At 42.2% G+C, this 15,872-nt stretch overlaps 1 protein-coding gene across 1 annotated transcript; it reads left to right on the top strand.

Annotated features, from left to right (window-relative positions):
- Positions 1–3,027: 3,027 nt before the first annotated feature.
- On the top strand, positions 3,028–15,658 carry SRI (sorcin). Its single transcript, XM_006261314.4, has 8 exons — positions 3,028–3,287; positions 5,858–5,941; positions 8,517–8,586; positions 10,956–10,999; positions 13,566–13,713; positions 13,909–14,022; positions 14,734–14,792; positions 15,400–15,658. Exons 1-8 carry the CDS (start codon positions 3,249–3,251, stop codon positions 15,424–15,426), a joined length of 585 nt encoding a protein of 194 aa, XP_006261376.1. The 5' UTR covers positions 3,028–3,248; the 3' UTR covers positions 15,427–15,658.
- The last annotated feature ends 214 nt before the right edge of the window (positions 15,659–15,872 follow it).

Genomic DNA, 15,872 nt, shown 5'->3' on the forward strand with positions numbered 1-15,872 from the left:
CACATACAAATTCATTAGGGGGATGCAGCAAGGGATTGGAGATGCTCTGTTCACCAGGGCACTTCTTGGGGTAACAAGGGACAATGGTCACAAACTGACAGAGAACAGATTTAGGCTACATATCAGGGAAAACTTCACCACGGTAAGGATGGTCAAAATTTGGAATGGGCTTCCAATGGAGATGGTGCTCCCCCCTACCTTGGGGGTCTTTAAGAGAAGGTTGGATAGGCATCTGGCTGGGGTCATCTGACCCCAGCACCCTTTCCTGCCTAGGCGGGGAGTTGGACTCGATGATCTGTTGAGGTCCCTTCCAACCCTAGCATCTATGAATAGCTATCAGACTAACTGTTGTTTTCACCATGATGATAATTACACCCCCCCCAACCCCACCCCACCCCCAATTATTAGAAAATAAGAAATGGCCTAACTAAATTGCAAGTAAGACCTACTGGGTGTTTTTTTGACAAAAGCAGTTTTGTTAGAAAATGCCAACTTGTTGAAATGGAAATACACATTTGCTATGAAAGAGAACACTGATGAACAGCCCAGTGGTTGGGGCACTTCCCTGGAATGTGGGAGACCCACGTTCGAGTGCCAGGTCTAAATCAGACTGAGGAGAGACTTGACCCCGAGTTTCCCACATCCTAGCACTATCCTATGCACTTAGCCATTGGCTATGGGGTGGGGAAAGGAAGAAGCTTCCTCTTGAAAAAAAAAATGTTATTTATACTCCACTTGGGAAAGAACAAAAGAATTTTTGTTTTCCAGCCAACTCAAATAGTAAGTTCCTGCTGATACTCTTTGCATCCTGAATTTGTGCTATTCACACCTTGTATGTAAATGCAACATGTACTATCATTCAGACTTCAGTGGTATAAAACTTAGCACAGCAGAGCCCAAAGTGGCCACTGGCTTTGGGTGTCTAATTTGAGAGTTCTTGGCCATTAATTATCTGCAGCGCTCCTTGATTTCAGCTGGTGTTCTGGATGCTTAGCACTACTGAAACAAACACATAAACCAACTGCTTCAGTTTTGAAAAACACCCATGTTTATGTTACAAGAATGAAGAACTGGCCAACTGAGCTGACAGGAAATATGTAGCTAGCTTTCACTTTTCCTTACACCCAGTTTAGAAAGGTCTATTGTTTCACTCCATGTTGGAATCAATACACTCTTTTTTTAAAACTGTTTTCAATTTTTTTCTTTTGGTTTGTACACTAATCCCTGCAGTTTTCCTTTCTACTCATGCATGGCCTGTTTATTTTCCTTTTTCACCCACCCTGTATACTAGTCCCATGATTTGCAGGATGGACTACCTTCATTAAAAATCTGACATTGCACTGAAGGGTAGTTCAGAATGATATCCTGCCCTTTGATAAAAATTAAATGCTTAAAGTCTTTCTGCACCATGTTTTTGTTTAGTTGCTCCTCTTGAGCTGCAAAAGGGGTCCGAGTCTCAGTACCATTCACATTAGTTTGCAGTGTTAAAAATCATTGCCTCAAGCTGCTGTTTCAGTGGCTATAACAGTATTATTACCTCTAGTCCTTTAAAGTTAGTCCAGATGAGGGAAGTAAAGAGTTCAGGCAAATGAATGGCCAAGATCACTATCTGGCTTTTGTGGCTAATGTAGGTTGCTGTCTTAACTGAAGATAAAAACCCCATTCTATTGCAATCTCCACCCATCAAGTTGTACAACCTTCCTTTTAAAGCTGTGTGCTGCTTATTTCCAGGACTCTCTCTCCATTTTAGCTATGTACTACTAGAATCTAGATATCTAACTCCAAGCAATATTTTACCGAGCACACAACTGCGAGACTGCCGTGGATACTGTAGTGATTTGATCTAGTCAAATGGATTTAAGCTGCACAAAAACTTTGGCAAACATGTGATAAAATTGCTTTGATGAGTGTTAAATATGAATAAAGGGGGTTATTTCCGTTGGCACATCCATTATGTTCCAGCTGTATACTGAGCATTCTAAATAACATTATACATTATTAATGCATTAAGTACACACCACAGGTTATGGGCCAGACAACTAGGAATTCCCCCATTTCTTTCTTTCATTACTGGGCATTTCTAGCTCTTATGGTCCTATAAGTACACCAGAATCACCCCTTGCTTTTTTTCCAGCAACTTTCTGGCCTTATTTTGTGAAGAAAAACTTGAGGATGCAAAACCTACAGGCGTGGAGACCAAACAAATAAAAGCACCTCCCCCGACTCCACCTTCTGAGGCCAGGAGCAGATCCAGGGGTGAATCCCCACTTTGATCCCTGCCCCACCTGAAGTTTTACACCAGCTGCTTGGCCGTGGCAGCAGCATTTCTAGTCAGGCAGCAGTGAGGAAGGTCGCTTGACTTCATGGCCCTTTATAATCTGCCTGATCCCTTCTAAACTCTTCCCCCTCCTCTTTTGTAATGGGCTTGAAAGTCCATCAGTCAGTATCCTCTGTTGCCCCATTCTGCTGCCTGCTCCCAGCTCCTGGTGCTGCCGCTCCTCTTTCACAGCCCTGCAGCTTGTGTTTAACTCATACCAGTTAATTTATAGTGGTTTTAGCTTCAATTTTAAACTGAAAACGCAGCTTTAAATGCAGGCCGGGGGCCCCTAGCCTATTAGCAAAGCTTCTAGTCTATTCTTAACTGGAGGAAAACCTCGCGCTTCGTGCGTGATGTGGACCCCCCTCGCTAACATTTTGGATCCTCCCGTAGTCGGGGCATGTTAAAGCGGTGCGACGTGCTGCAGCGCCACCCAAACCTCCCCAGTTCGCGGTCAGTCAGTCAGCAGCGCAGGGCCGGGATCCGCTACCCAGCCACCCCCGAAAGCCGCCGGCCATATGCTCTGCTCGGAGCAAGGAAGGGGCGGAGGATGAGCTGGAGGCTCCGGCAAGTCCCGCCGAGCCTCAGCCTATCCGCGGCCGCCGCCAGGCCGTGCTCGTGTTCGCCGCTCGCGCCTCAATAAAGTTTTTGTTAAAAAAAAAACAAACAAAACCCGGCGCACGTCTCTAGGGGCGCTGGGCGGAACCATTGTGCTGCGGGGGTGTCCTGTCCCGTCGGCAAGTGGCTTCAGCGCGGTCCGCGTCGGCCCCCCGCCTGTGACACGGGAAGGATTCTCGGGCGAGAGCGAGACTGCGCAGCAGGCGCCCTTCTCAGGACCGTCCCATTCCCCCGCCCCCCCGCAGCGGGAGGTGGTGCGGTCCGGGCTCGCCCGCGGCGGTGGGGCGGCAGAGCCGGCAGGGACGGGGCGGACATGGCGTATCCCGGGCAGCCCGGCTACTACCAGGGCGGGGTGAGCCTGACGGCGGGGCGAGAGGGGGCGCGCGGGGGCTCCCCTGCAGCCCCGCGGGGTCGGGGCGCCCGTGGGTGTCACACTGCCCCCACAGCGCATGCGCCGTGTGGGCTGCCCTGCGCCCCCCGCGGTGTCCATCCTGGCCTGTCCCAGAGACCCGCACCCAGCCGGGGGGAGGGGGCGTCCCGGCGGTCCTGGCACTGGCACTGGCACTGACACGGCTCGCAGGGGCAGGCTGAGGGCTGTGACACCTGTGGGGACCGGGGGCCTTGTGGCCCCAGAGCAGGGGCCACCCCCGTGTGTAGAGGAGTGTGGGCAGTCTTCGCGGGACAAAGGAAAGGCAGAAGAGGGGCGGGAGGTGAAGGCCAGAGGTGCAGAGCGGGGCGTGGGCAGAGCACGGGACAGGAGGTTTCTGTTGCACAGACCCGCGGCTGGTGGTTTCATTCCCCGCAGCCAGCAGGCCTGGGCGCTCCTCCGTGCTGTGTTAGGCAGGAAGGAAGCTGGCCCCCTGCCTCCACTGCCAGCACCGAGGCTTCCTGGCGCTCATACGAGAAGGCAGTTGTCTCAGCCAGAAGCGGAGTAGCCTAAGTGTAGAAAGGGGAAGACTGGCCACCTTTCTCCACTGTGCCGGTGCTGTCTGCAGCTACAGTTAGGCAGCTTAAAAAGCAGGTTATTTGATCCGTTGCATTCATCCTAACACTGAATCATAGAAAATCAGGGTTGGAAGAGACCTCAGGAGGTCATCTAGGCTAACCCCCCTGCTCAAAGCAGGACCATCCCCAGCTAGACCATCCCAGCCAAAGCTCTGTCAAGCCAGGCCCTAAGAACCTCCAGGGATGGAGATTCCACCACCTCTCTGTGCAACCTCTTCCAGTGCTTCACCACCCTCTTCCTAGTGAGAAAGTGTTTCCTAATATCCAACCTAAACTTCCCTTACTGCAGCTTGAGACTGTTGTTCCTTGTTCTGTCACCTGACACCACTGGAACATCCTGGTTCATTTCCTGGCAGTAGCGGCAGGAGACAATATTATTTGGGGGGACCTGAGGCCTGTTGCGGGGCCAGCGTGTGTTGGCAGCGCACAAGCATGTGGCGAGGGCACTGGGTGCAGTGCTGTGGCTGTGAGGCACTGAGTGGCACCAGGCACACTGTGGGACAGTGGTGCTGCTGCTGCTACAGGCCACCACAAAATTCCTGGCCTTCCACCACCACCTTTTCCCAGAATGATCTCAGGAAGTCAGTTTACGCCATTGTGTTTCACTTTCCTACCAGTAAAAGGAGCACATTACCACAGACCCATGACTCCAGACACCCGCAGCTTAGACAGGCAGCAGTTTATATTGAACAAATAGCACCAGTGCTGTTAGTCCTGTAGAAGTAAATGATAAAGGCACCACTTGTGCCATGTTCACAAACTTTTGGCTGGTGTCAACAACATAAGTAAGGAAAGAGACTCTTTTATGGTCCACTTAGTTAAGCAAACAAAGTTGTTATCTTAACAAACTTGCTGTAAGTTGTCAGTACTATAGTTCCTTCTCCCACCCTTTGTCTCTTACCTGTTTAAATGTTAAAGGGTCTTTGAGTGAAACCAGGTTGGTTATCTTGGTGTGTTTTCATAGAGTGTCTAGAACAAGGGATATGACATTTCACAGCAGTAGCTAAACTCCACTACAAACTCAAATGATTAATAACCAACCTGTGGTACCATTTCTGCCAAACAACACGCGATCTTTCTGGTACTTCTCTCCTCTCATAATATGACGTGGAAAGTAAACCCTGATACCTTTGCAGTGGTAGAAGTGCTCAAGATATTTGGCAATCGGGAAGACTTACGGGCTAGTTATATGATAATATACTTCTGAGTTCTTCAGCATCTGACTTTTCCTACTTTTGATGGAGCAATATGTTGAATAGACCTGGGAGAGATTTAAGTAGCTTTCTGTTATCCTATTGCTTGCACAGGTGCCAAGCCGTTTTTCTGAAAATTGAGCTTGGAAACTTGGGGTTGACTCTTATAATCAGAACAATATAGTAGGCTATATAAACTTGCACCACTTTAACACAATAGATTACAGTGTTTCTGTATTTTTTGATTGCAGTATTTACCTTCTGTCATTCCAGCATGAATTGATTATCTTGTTCAGTAGCATGCTCAAGTGCTGTTCCCAAGTTAAATGCAGTTATTTTCCTTCTTGCACAAATTGTTCATTTGGATTTATTTTTCTTTTTGAGAAGGAAAGAAAATCTGTGGAGAGCCATGAGGATATTCTCCCTCCAAACCCCTGTGGTTGCTAGCGATTGATCAAATTACATAGTAAAATTGGATCATCTAAATGTAGGGACATGAGACAGTCCCAAATGCAAGTATCATGTAGGACTCCATATAGTATAGCAAGTACACAAGCTAAAGTGACATGCTGTCTTCTAAAGCAATTGCACATTTTGACAAATTGTCTATAGAAAAGTGACACTTGGTGAATTCTGAAGCATAAGCATTATAAATCTTTCTGTAATTGCTGTAAAGGGTAATTGAAGCATTAGTTTTACTTTGTGTTTTGTTGTTTTTAATAAGTATGGAGGAGCTCCAGGAGGACCAGCATTCCCTGGACAGGCTCAAGATCCTTTGTATGGTTATTTTGCTGCAGTAGCTGGACAGGTATGGTATTTATTTCAAAACCATTCACTTGCAATTATAATACAAGACAAAACACTTATTTTCTTACTAGGTTAATTCTTTTACATTGCTGTTTGTAGTACTGGCATATATGCTGGAACATGTACAAATGTTTCTGTGTACCCAGATCATTAAAAAAATACATATATAGCAGAAGTAAAATGTTAGCAGTCCTGATAAATAAAGCATGTGAAGTACTATAGGAGAACTAACTAGCAATTGTGTAACTGTGTGAGGACAAAATAGGGAAAGAAGTCAAGCACACAGTATCGTATTTGAGTTCCCTTTGGCTCAGTTCAAACACGAGCTTCCTTACAGCCCATCAGTTTGCTATTTGAAAAAAATTATTCATGCAGCATTAGGGGTATAACATCTAATTGCCCCTCCTATTCCTCAGAGACAAACAGAGCAAAACCATAATACATTTTTTGCAGTAACTGTTCATCTTAAAATCTACACAACACTTAAAGTGGATCCCTGTTAGCAGCAGTAGGTCAGTGCTCTGGTGTCATATTGGTCCTAAGAAACTGCTGTCATTATAGTCAGGGTTCTGTGTATAGATAGTATGGAAAATGTTCCCAGGGGAAATATAGCCAGTCTTACCAGGAGTTGCTGCAAATGAGCCTCAACTGTAGTTACGACAATTCATGATCAGCGCAATCTAGCAATAAAAATGAAGTGAGGTTATTAAATGAATCTATGTGAAGCAATTTACTAAGTATACATTAAAAGATTCTTCTTATGTGAGGGCTCCATTCTTTATTTAAATAAAACTAGAGATCTTTAGAAATGTGACAGCCTGAGCTGGAGAGAACTACATCTTACCTGCTATTAACAGTCCTTCAGATACATAAAAGCCTTTAAGTTTATTGTGGCACGGAGCTGATAAAATAAAAATACTAGATGCATTGTACCTGCGAGTATTTAAGAGGTCAAGCCTTCCCAGTTTTTCAAGAAGTTAAAAGGGCTAGTCAAACTGGTTTGGCAGTCTTATTTGCAACTTCTGGGAGGTATTAATTCTAAGATGTATTTGTACATCTTTAATATTAGCCATTGAGCTTTATATCAAATAACTGATTTAAAGTGTATTTTTTAACTAGTTTCAAATAAGACCTTAAATAACTAAGACAAAATATGCTTGAACCTTTTATCATAAACTTCATTCAGAGCATTGAATCTCTCTCACGATTGGAACTGCTTTGATTTCTGAGGCCCACAAAAGCCCTTAGTTACATTAAGTTAGATTGTTTTGTTTTGTAGAACTTGTCTTTTAATACCTGACACTTTCTGATTTCCAACCTTGAATAATTTTTAAAGTCACATTCTCTTATCCTCAGCTTGTCAAGATACTGACTTTGATTCAGAATTGTTAAGAATCTTAAATTATAAAAGCAATTCCCTACTTGTTCTAAATTGATTTAACACTTTGAATCCTGTACTAGAGTTTGTTTAAACATATGATCTCTAACCAACTTACACAACAAAAAGGTAGTGTATGCAGGACAGTACACCTGAAAATGATAGGCTGAAAACCAGGATGCTGATAGATATAGACTGAGCAATGATGTGACATATGGAATCAAGATGCTCTTGCCTTTTGTTTAATATTAGCTAAAAATAAAAATAAAGAAAAAACCTTAATTTGTAGGATCTAGTCTGGCAATGATAGGGAAGCACCTTATGTTTCCCTCCACTTCCTTCCTAGAAATACTATAATTGTGATATCCAGAGAACTATTTGAGAGAGGATCTCATTTATCACTCCCTTTCAGCAGCAAGTCTTAGTTTTATGAAGTTTAAATAAAAGCTACAAAAGAAAAATCTCAAGTTGGGTAAATTAGATAAGTTCCAAATATAAGCTAAATCTTGTTTCTGGACCTCATGTGTTTGAATAAGTCATACCTATTTGCATGTACATATGCATTGGTGGTTCATGATTTCTGGTTGATTTAAGGATACTTTAGAAGGAAGTAAAGTTCCTAATTGAGCAGATAACTTTTTCCTCTCAATTTATTCTTATAAAATATATTTATTTCTGGTTTAATTTATTAACAATTCAGTGCTCCAAACCAACTTTTTTGGCAATTGCCAGTCTGTTTTTTGTGGTTTCTGATTGTAGAAACTTTAAAAAAAATAATTTAAGGCCTGTTAGGTTGAAACTAGTACATTGGGGTAGCCAGACTTTTGCTTAAAGTTCTACACCTAAGCTTCTGTGCCCTTGGATCTTGATGTGTATGAAAACATCTTCCCAGTTCTCCTGATGTTACCAGTAGTATGTTATGTAGCAAAAAAAAATATTCTTGGGTTTAGATCTAGACTACTGATCCTACTACAGTTTAAGATAAGCAGGTTTACACAGGTAGAAGCTGTGGCATATTGAAGTGCAAGAAAGAACCCCTCCTCAACAGAGAGGCAGGTTATAAAAAAGGTGGCTTTGCTTGGTATCAGAGATACAAAATCATCTTCTGCAGAGGCAATTAGTAGTTTAATACCATGGGAAAAGGGATGGAATACTGGAAAGAAATTAAATTAACTGATGTCTTTTTTGTTTCTAAAAGGATGGTCAAATAGATGCTGATGAGCTGCAGAGATGCCTGACCCAGTCAGGCATTGCTGGAGGATATAAACGTAAGTGGTCAATGAAACTAATCTGTGCTTGGTTTTTATAACATTATCAGTCACAAGAAAGTTGACAACTGTGTTTTGTGCATAGTTCCTGTGTTCACTTGACAAGAAGGATTTTTTTGCCTTGTTTAGCCTATTTTCAAATGTAAATGTAAGTTTAATTTTCTGTATACATTCCACTCTGGAGACCAAAGCATTTTGCTGCAAGAACTTATACCTAGAAACTGGTTGTTCCAGGTTAGGGTCATATCTTTGGACTTAGACACATCATGAATTGGATGATGCTTCAGAGACATTTTGGTTCCTTACAGTCATTAAAAAAAACAAAAAATACCTGTCGCTCTACCAACAAACAACTTTGAGGTAAACAGACTGTTCCAACTTTTCTCTGAGCCTAATCTGCATATAAAATTAACTTTTCCAAATAGGAGATTTTACCACCTTCAACTCTCCTATGAAATGTGAACTTTCATTTTACTCAGGAGAACTTTTACAGTCTTTTTTCCAATGCCTGATGAAGGGGGTTTGTGCCCGAAACCTTGCAATTAAAGATTTTATTTATTTATTTATTTTTTTTTTGCAAAAATCTAGTTGGTCTAATAAAAGAAAAGATATCACTTCTACCGTAAGTCCTGGTTGCTTTTTGGCACTGTACTTTAAATTCAGCGCAGACCTGCACTGAGCCGTGTGTGCCCAGAAGAGGCATTGCATTAGTTTGACCCTGCTCACCCAATGTCTCTATAGATAGGGGCTTCAGCGGTGTTTTTTTGGCACTTTTATCTAGTAGCTGATTGACTCAGCTGTAGGGAAAAGTGCCAAAAGCTCCATTGAAGCATGTGATCTATACAGACGTTGTGGAGCCGGGTTAAATGAACGCACAAAACTGTTTTGGTTTTGTTTTTTTTGGTGTGGGGGTGGTTTCCATGTCTGTCAGCAGCCTTTGGGCTGCTCACACTGTGTGTATGGCCAGAGGAAAGCCGGTTTGCTTGCTTGTGCCATGTGCACAGCTATAAAGCGGTCAAAGCTTTATAAAGTGCTGTATGCCTGGTCAAGAGGAAGGCTGTGGAAGAGAGCCAGGCTGCTTGTGCTGCCTGCATGGCAGGGTAGAGCTGGGCTGCTTGCACTGCCCACATAATTGGGGAGAAGTGGGGATGCTCACATGGTTGAGGGTACTCTGGGGAACATACATGGCATGTGCTGCCTCCATGCTGTCCAGAAGTTGGGACACCCTGATTTAGAGGATGAATTCAAGAACTTTTTCAGTAGTTTTTCTTATTCTATCCCAGAACTCAGGACTAGATTCCTCACTTGCCAGAGAGAATATTTGTGCTTCAGATAGAAATAAGGCCTGCAGTTCACTCTCAGAACAAACACATTACTATTTCCCAAAATGTTGCATTCTAAAGAGTCATATGTTAAAGGATTTATTTCACAACTGTCATTTAATCTGGTCTGTCATTTAGTAATTCAGGGTTTTTCTGAGAACTGCTTCCCCACACAGATTTTATGATGTACGACATTATCCTTTATAATTTTGGCTTTTAACTGCATGTCAGTGCCAATACAGGAAGGTTAATTCAATAGAAGATAACATACCATTAGTTGAATGGAGCCCAGTGTTTACTTAGTAGACTGTTACAATGGGGAAACATAATATACCTCAGTTATAGTTTAACTTGCACCCAAAGCCATAAAGGAAGTTGAACTGATGAATGCAAATCAGACTGCAGATCTGGCTTGGTGCCCTCTTTGGACACTAAAAATCAAGATCAAATTTGGCTTTCAGAACAATGAAGTCCATGAAATCGATGGCTTCAAAAGATTTGTGTTTTTGTTTTAATGTCTCTCTTTTCTGAGAAGTTACTCTATAAGTGGTATGATGTGTTTTTGCTTTCCTCTATGTGATGCCAGACCAGACTTTTTCAGTTTAAAAAGAGAGAATTTTGGGATCAAGGAAGTTTGGGATCTGAAAAATTAAGCTGTTTTCTGCTTCTTGAGTCATCACTGGTAATAAACATTCTATAGGCCAAATCGTTCCATCTACATGTCAACTCCATTTCCATTAGAATGTAAATTGTAAATCAAATATTATTTATGTACCAGACTAGCTGTGACAAGAGTTGTGCAACATAAGAGGAGTTTGGTCCATCTCAGGTGCAATTTGTAATTTAAGAGATAACAGGCAGTGTTAGCATTTTCATTTATCTTGTGTGAGTAGAGGTTGTTTGTTTGGATCAGATAATGGAATGGCTAAGTACAGCAGCTCTCCAGTGGATCAGTGTCTTATTGCATGTACATATTATGAAACACAGCTGAGAAATCAGGAATTAATATTTACTGCTGATCTTTTTTTCCTCTTTTAATTTAAACAGCTTTCAACTTAGAGACTTGCAGGCTCATGATCTCAATGTTGGATGTATCCTTTGTCTTACTCCTTTTAGCAAATACATTTACACAGTATACATACTTACACAAAATTACATTGAAATTACATTAAAAGAAAGAGGTAAGGACACAGATTAGGAAATGCCAGAATCAAGATAGCATTTGCTCCCATTCTGCATGTAATTAAAGATCTTTGTCATCATATTTAATTACATAATATTCACCCCCCAAAATCTGAGTCTTATTCAGGGCTGAGGATGGATCTGCTCTGGGGATGACTCACGGTTGTGTAGTATATGAGCCTGTTTTCTACAGGACCCTTCCCTCATTTGTTGCAGAAAAAGCAAGATGGGGAACAGGTAAGGAATGGAATTACAAGAGAAGAGAGAGTCTCGTGATGAAGACAATTGGATGCTGCCCTTGAAAACTGATTTCTGTCCCCAATCTCCTGCTGAATTGTTGTGTGTCACAAAGCACCTTTTAAACCAAGCTTCTCATAGATTGTCCCTGAGAACACTGATTATTTTGCAGGTATTCAGCTTTTGGCCCTGAGGTCCAATTTGCAGAAATGCCTAACATCTACAGCTGTAATTGAACTGCTTTAAATACAACATGCTGTACAATAACAAATGTGTTAAGAAGTCAGGTCCTGTATATCAGACTGATATTCAGTGCGTATTTTTTCAGTGCAGACTTAAATTCAGTGCATATTTTTGTCTTTATACTTTATAGATGGGAAACTGAGACAGAAAGTGTGATTTAATATCATACCCATCTCACTAAAGAGTTGTAAATATACATCAAGGTTTGTGAAGCATTCTGGTATCTCAGCAAGGAGTTTCAGAGTTAGTAATTCTGTCCAGAGAGCAGAGTTGGAATGGTATGCAATGTAAGGTACGGTTGTATGCTGAACAAGGAGAATTCAAAATACTGAATTATTCTTCATTAAGTGAATGTTGCTCATCTGTATGCTAAATGAGGTTGGAAAGGGTATGGGGCGGCAGACAGACGGTAGCATGTAATTAAGGATCAGGGGAGACAAAGTTATGCAAACCATGAATTCTGGAATTTCTCAACTTTTGGAGTGCTTGACATTGAAATCTTAATGTTTTTAAGTATAATGTATATTTAATGACCAGGATGCTGCTTATCAAGAACAGTGATTTTTAATTAACGTTTGTGTATGATTTCCTAGCCTTTTAAAGAACGAAACTGAAAAGAGACTCCGTTACATGGTATCTTATTAACATTCACATTAATCAGTAATGGAGCTAAACTCTTTAGATCTTCCACTCAAACTGTTCCTAAGGGAGTAAATAATAGAATACTATCTGCTGTTATCTTCTGTAGACACACTAGAGAGTATGAAAAAATGCTTTATGTGCATTTCACAATTTTTCCAAGAATGGGGTTGTTATTTCTCAGGAATCATGGGTTTGTGTAGGAGCGTGCTCTACTCAGAAAGTCTTCTACTCATTCCCTCTAAGCTTGATCTCTTCCAGCCCATCTCCTCTACCAGGGAGTAGTTCTAATTGAGAATAGCTGAAAAAGAAAGATGCCTTGCTTGTTGTTCCAGTGTCTGGCCCTGTCATGGCCTGAGAGCCATTTCAGGCAAAGGAGCTTTGACCCCTGAACATACCTGCTTGTTCTTGGAGCTAGCACTGCCCCAGTCTTCTTAGAGAGCCAAGAGAGGCTTGAGCTTAGTGAGGACAGTCTTTAGCAGCTTACAGCCTCTTTGTAAGCCCTGTATAGCAGCCCTGAATGAGCTCACACTCAGCTGCTTTCTAGGGACGTGCAGTCTGATCAGATACACATAGCAAACAGGGGAATGTATGATGATATCAGCCAAAATCGTTAAAAGAAATTGTCACTGAAAATGTGTCAAATTTGAGTAATTTTCATTGGGGACAAAGATCCTGTTACAAAGGCCAACCCTTGCTCTAGAGCCCTTTGGGGTTCTAGAGCTTCTCAAAGAAAAAGTTCCCACAATTTTTAATGCAGTTTGATGTTTTCCCCTACACAATAGGGCTGCCCACCCAGTGTAATTAGCAGCCACTTGCAAATGGCCAAGTGGGTGGAAGCCTGGAGTGGGAGCTGGAGCCCCGCACACAAGGGCAGGTGCTTCCCAGCTGCGGATTCTCCCCTGCCCGACTGAGCATGTAGTGCCTGGCACACATCCCCATGGCTTCCCCATGTTATCTGCTGCCAGAGCAGCGCAGTAGGAAGAAGAGGAGGAACCACTGGAGGCAGGGGGAGCTGAGCAGTACCTGTGTAGCTGTAGCAGCACTGGGAGCAGCCCATCCAAGAAACTGTGCACTGGCCAGGGCTGAGGTGGGTGGGAGTGCAGCACAGGCTGCCTCCGGCAGGACCGGACAGGGCTCAGCCCCATGCAGAGTGCCAGAGGGGCAGCTGTGAGCCAGATCCAGCCCACAGACCATATTTTGTCCACCCCTATTCTGAAAGGTACAAATCTACCCTGCCTTCTACTTGACTTCAGACTAACAAGGCTAGCTATGTCTGACTGTAGTTTCCCCACTGTGAAATACTTGGCACTTGTTTTTGGAAATTAAATGACATTTTCCTTAGCCTTCATTCAGAGGGATATGTCTGGCACAATGGGATTCAATGAATTTAAAGAGCTCTGGGCTGTGCTGAATGGATGGAGACAACACTTCATGGGTTTTGACAATGACAGAAGTGGTTCAGTAGATCGTCAAGAGCTGGAGAAAGCCTTGACAAATATGGGTAAGTTGTGAAATTTCCCCATTGCTGTCAGGTGAAGTTTTCCCTCTTAATATTAAGACATTAGCGTGTTGGGAAATCCCACCAACAAAGTGTTTTGCATTAATTGGCCTGGAACATATCTCCCATTGAGGATTGCCATGGACCTCTCTAACCTGACTGTCATTTCACTGTGAATTTTCTCTCCCCCTCAAATAGGATTTAGGCTGAGCCCACAGGCAGTCGCTGCAATTGCAAAACGATACAGCACCCATGGGAAGATTACTTTTGATGATTACATTGCCTGCTGTGTAAAACTCAGAGCTCTCACTGGTATGTTTGAGTATGGCCTTGTTATTGGCATTTGGTAATATATTTTTACATCATGAAATCTGATTAAATTGCAGTCTCTAGCCTTTTAATCCCTAGACCTGGATTTTTCTTTATCACTAGCTATTTTCAGACAAAACTGGTACCAGAAAATGGGTGAATTTTTAAAATTCTCTCATTTATCTACTTCTCAGGGTCTTAAGTGTTTCAGAAGAACCAGTTTTTATACTGTGGCATACAAATATAGTGTTGACATCACACTAGAGATTCTGTTTGTTAGCAAAATCGTTAGATCTCCAGCAGATATTAAAATAGTGATGAGATTGGGGTCAGAGGAATTTTATGCCCTGCCCAACATTATGCCTCCTGCCATGCTAGAAAGAGATCAGAAAGAGATCTACTGACAGCAGCAAACTGCTGACTGCCTGCAACGTCAGCAAGAGACCTACTGACTCCACAAAATCAGCTCCTAGGTTTTCACTAAAAGGAGATGCGAACCTTGGAGAGGAAGGGGAAGGAAGTACAGGAAAAACCTTGCACAAAGCAAGTGATAATTTTCGACATTAAGTAAACTCTAGGAGATCCTCCCATTGCAAGTGGTATATTATTATAAAAATAAATGACTTAATTTTAAGGTCCCAGATTATTTGGATGAAATAGCAGTTCTTGTGCCCACAAGTCATTAATGTAGTTTTTTCCTGTGTATTTTTGCAGAGAGTTTTCGAAGAAGGGATGCAGCTCAGCAAGGTTTTGTGAATTTCCAGTATGATGATGTAAGTGGATCATCTGTTTACTTAAACCGGATAAAATTCTAAAAGGAATAAACTAGATAAAATTATAAAAGGAAAAGTAGGTTTGGAACCTAGCGAAGTGATCTCTCCATATACTGTAGCAGTTTTGGCTGAGAGCCAAGGATTACCCTGTGCTGTTCCATCCTTTCTCCCAGGCCCCAATTTTATGGAAAATCAAGGTACATGCTACTTAGACTGGCCAACGTTTACAGAAAGCCTCCTAGCTCACCCTCTCAAGTAATAGTCTAATCTGGTCCCTGAACTCAAGAGCGTTGAGGCCCAAATAAATCAAGCATCCCCCTCCTCCAGGTGATCCTCCCTTGCAGTAGGTTTAGAACTAACCCATAAGTACAGGAAGTTTGTCAAAAGCTATCCCACAACTTCCTGTACCTGACTTTAAACCCTTTATCTTTTGTCTCTGCTGCCCATAAATAGGCACAGAAGGAAAAAAAGTCTAGTCACTGTTTGGCAGAAGACCTTTTGTAGAAAATGTTGCTGAGGGCAGTAGGTGTATTCGAAGAGTATTTCAGTAATGAAAAGGAATAGTCATGTTCCATGATGCTTTAACATGGATGCCTATTTCTTTCAGTTCATACAGTGCGTTATGAGCATCTAAATCAAGAGGAAGAAAGATGAAGAGAAGCTTGATTCGCATTCCAGTGTGTGTTTTGCTTTGCACCAAAAACTACCATGGCTTGTAACTAAATATTGGTATTTGCATATTTTATATAAGATTCTGCTTTATATACTTGATTTGTTTGTTTTGATAATGAGCACAAGTTAACAATGTATTGTCCACTCTCACCCTGAGCTCATGACTTGATTAAAGATTTTTTTTTAATTTTGCATATACTTGTTAAGTCACTTTTATGTATAATCAAATTATGTAGAGTTTTAAGTTTTCTGTGACAGTGTTTAATTCCCCTCTCGTGATCTACTAAAAACTGTTCTTGGAGTGTTACTTGTCTTAAGTTGGTTTTAAACGAAAACAAATAGATGGCCCATGGTAGTATTTTGTTGCTGTTGATAATATTACAGAGAACAGATGTATAAACTGAAGAA

The sequence above is a fragment of the Alligator mississippiensis genome, chromosome 5 (genome assembly GCF_030867095.1).
Source record: "Alligator mississippiensis isolate rAllMis1 chromosome 5, rAllMis1, whole genome shotgun sequence".
Lineage (NCBI taxonomy): Eukaryota > Metazoa > Chordata > Crocodylia > Alligatoridae > Alligator > Alligator mississippiensis.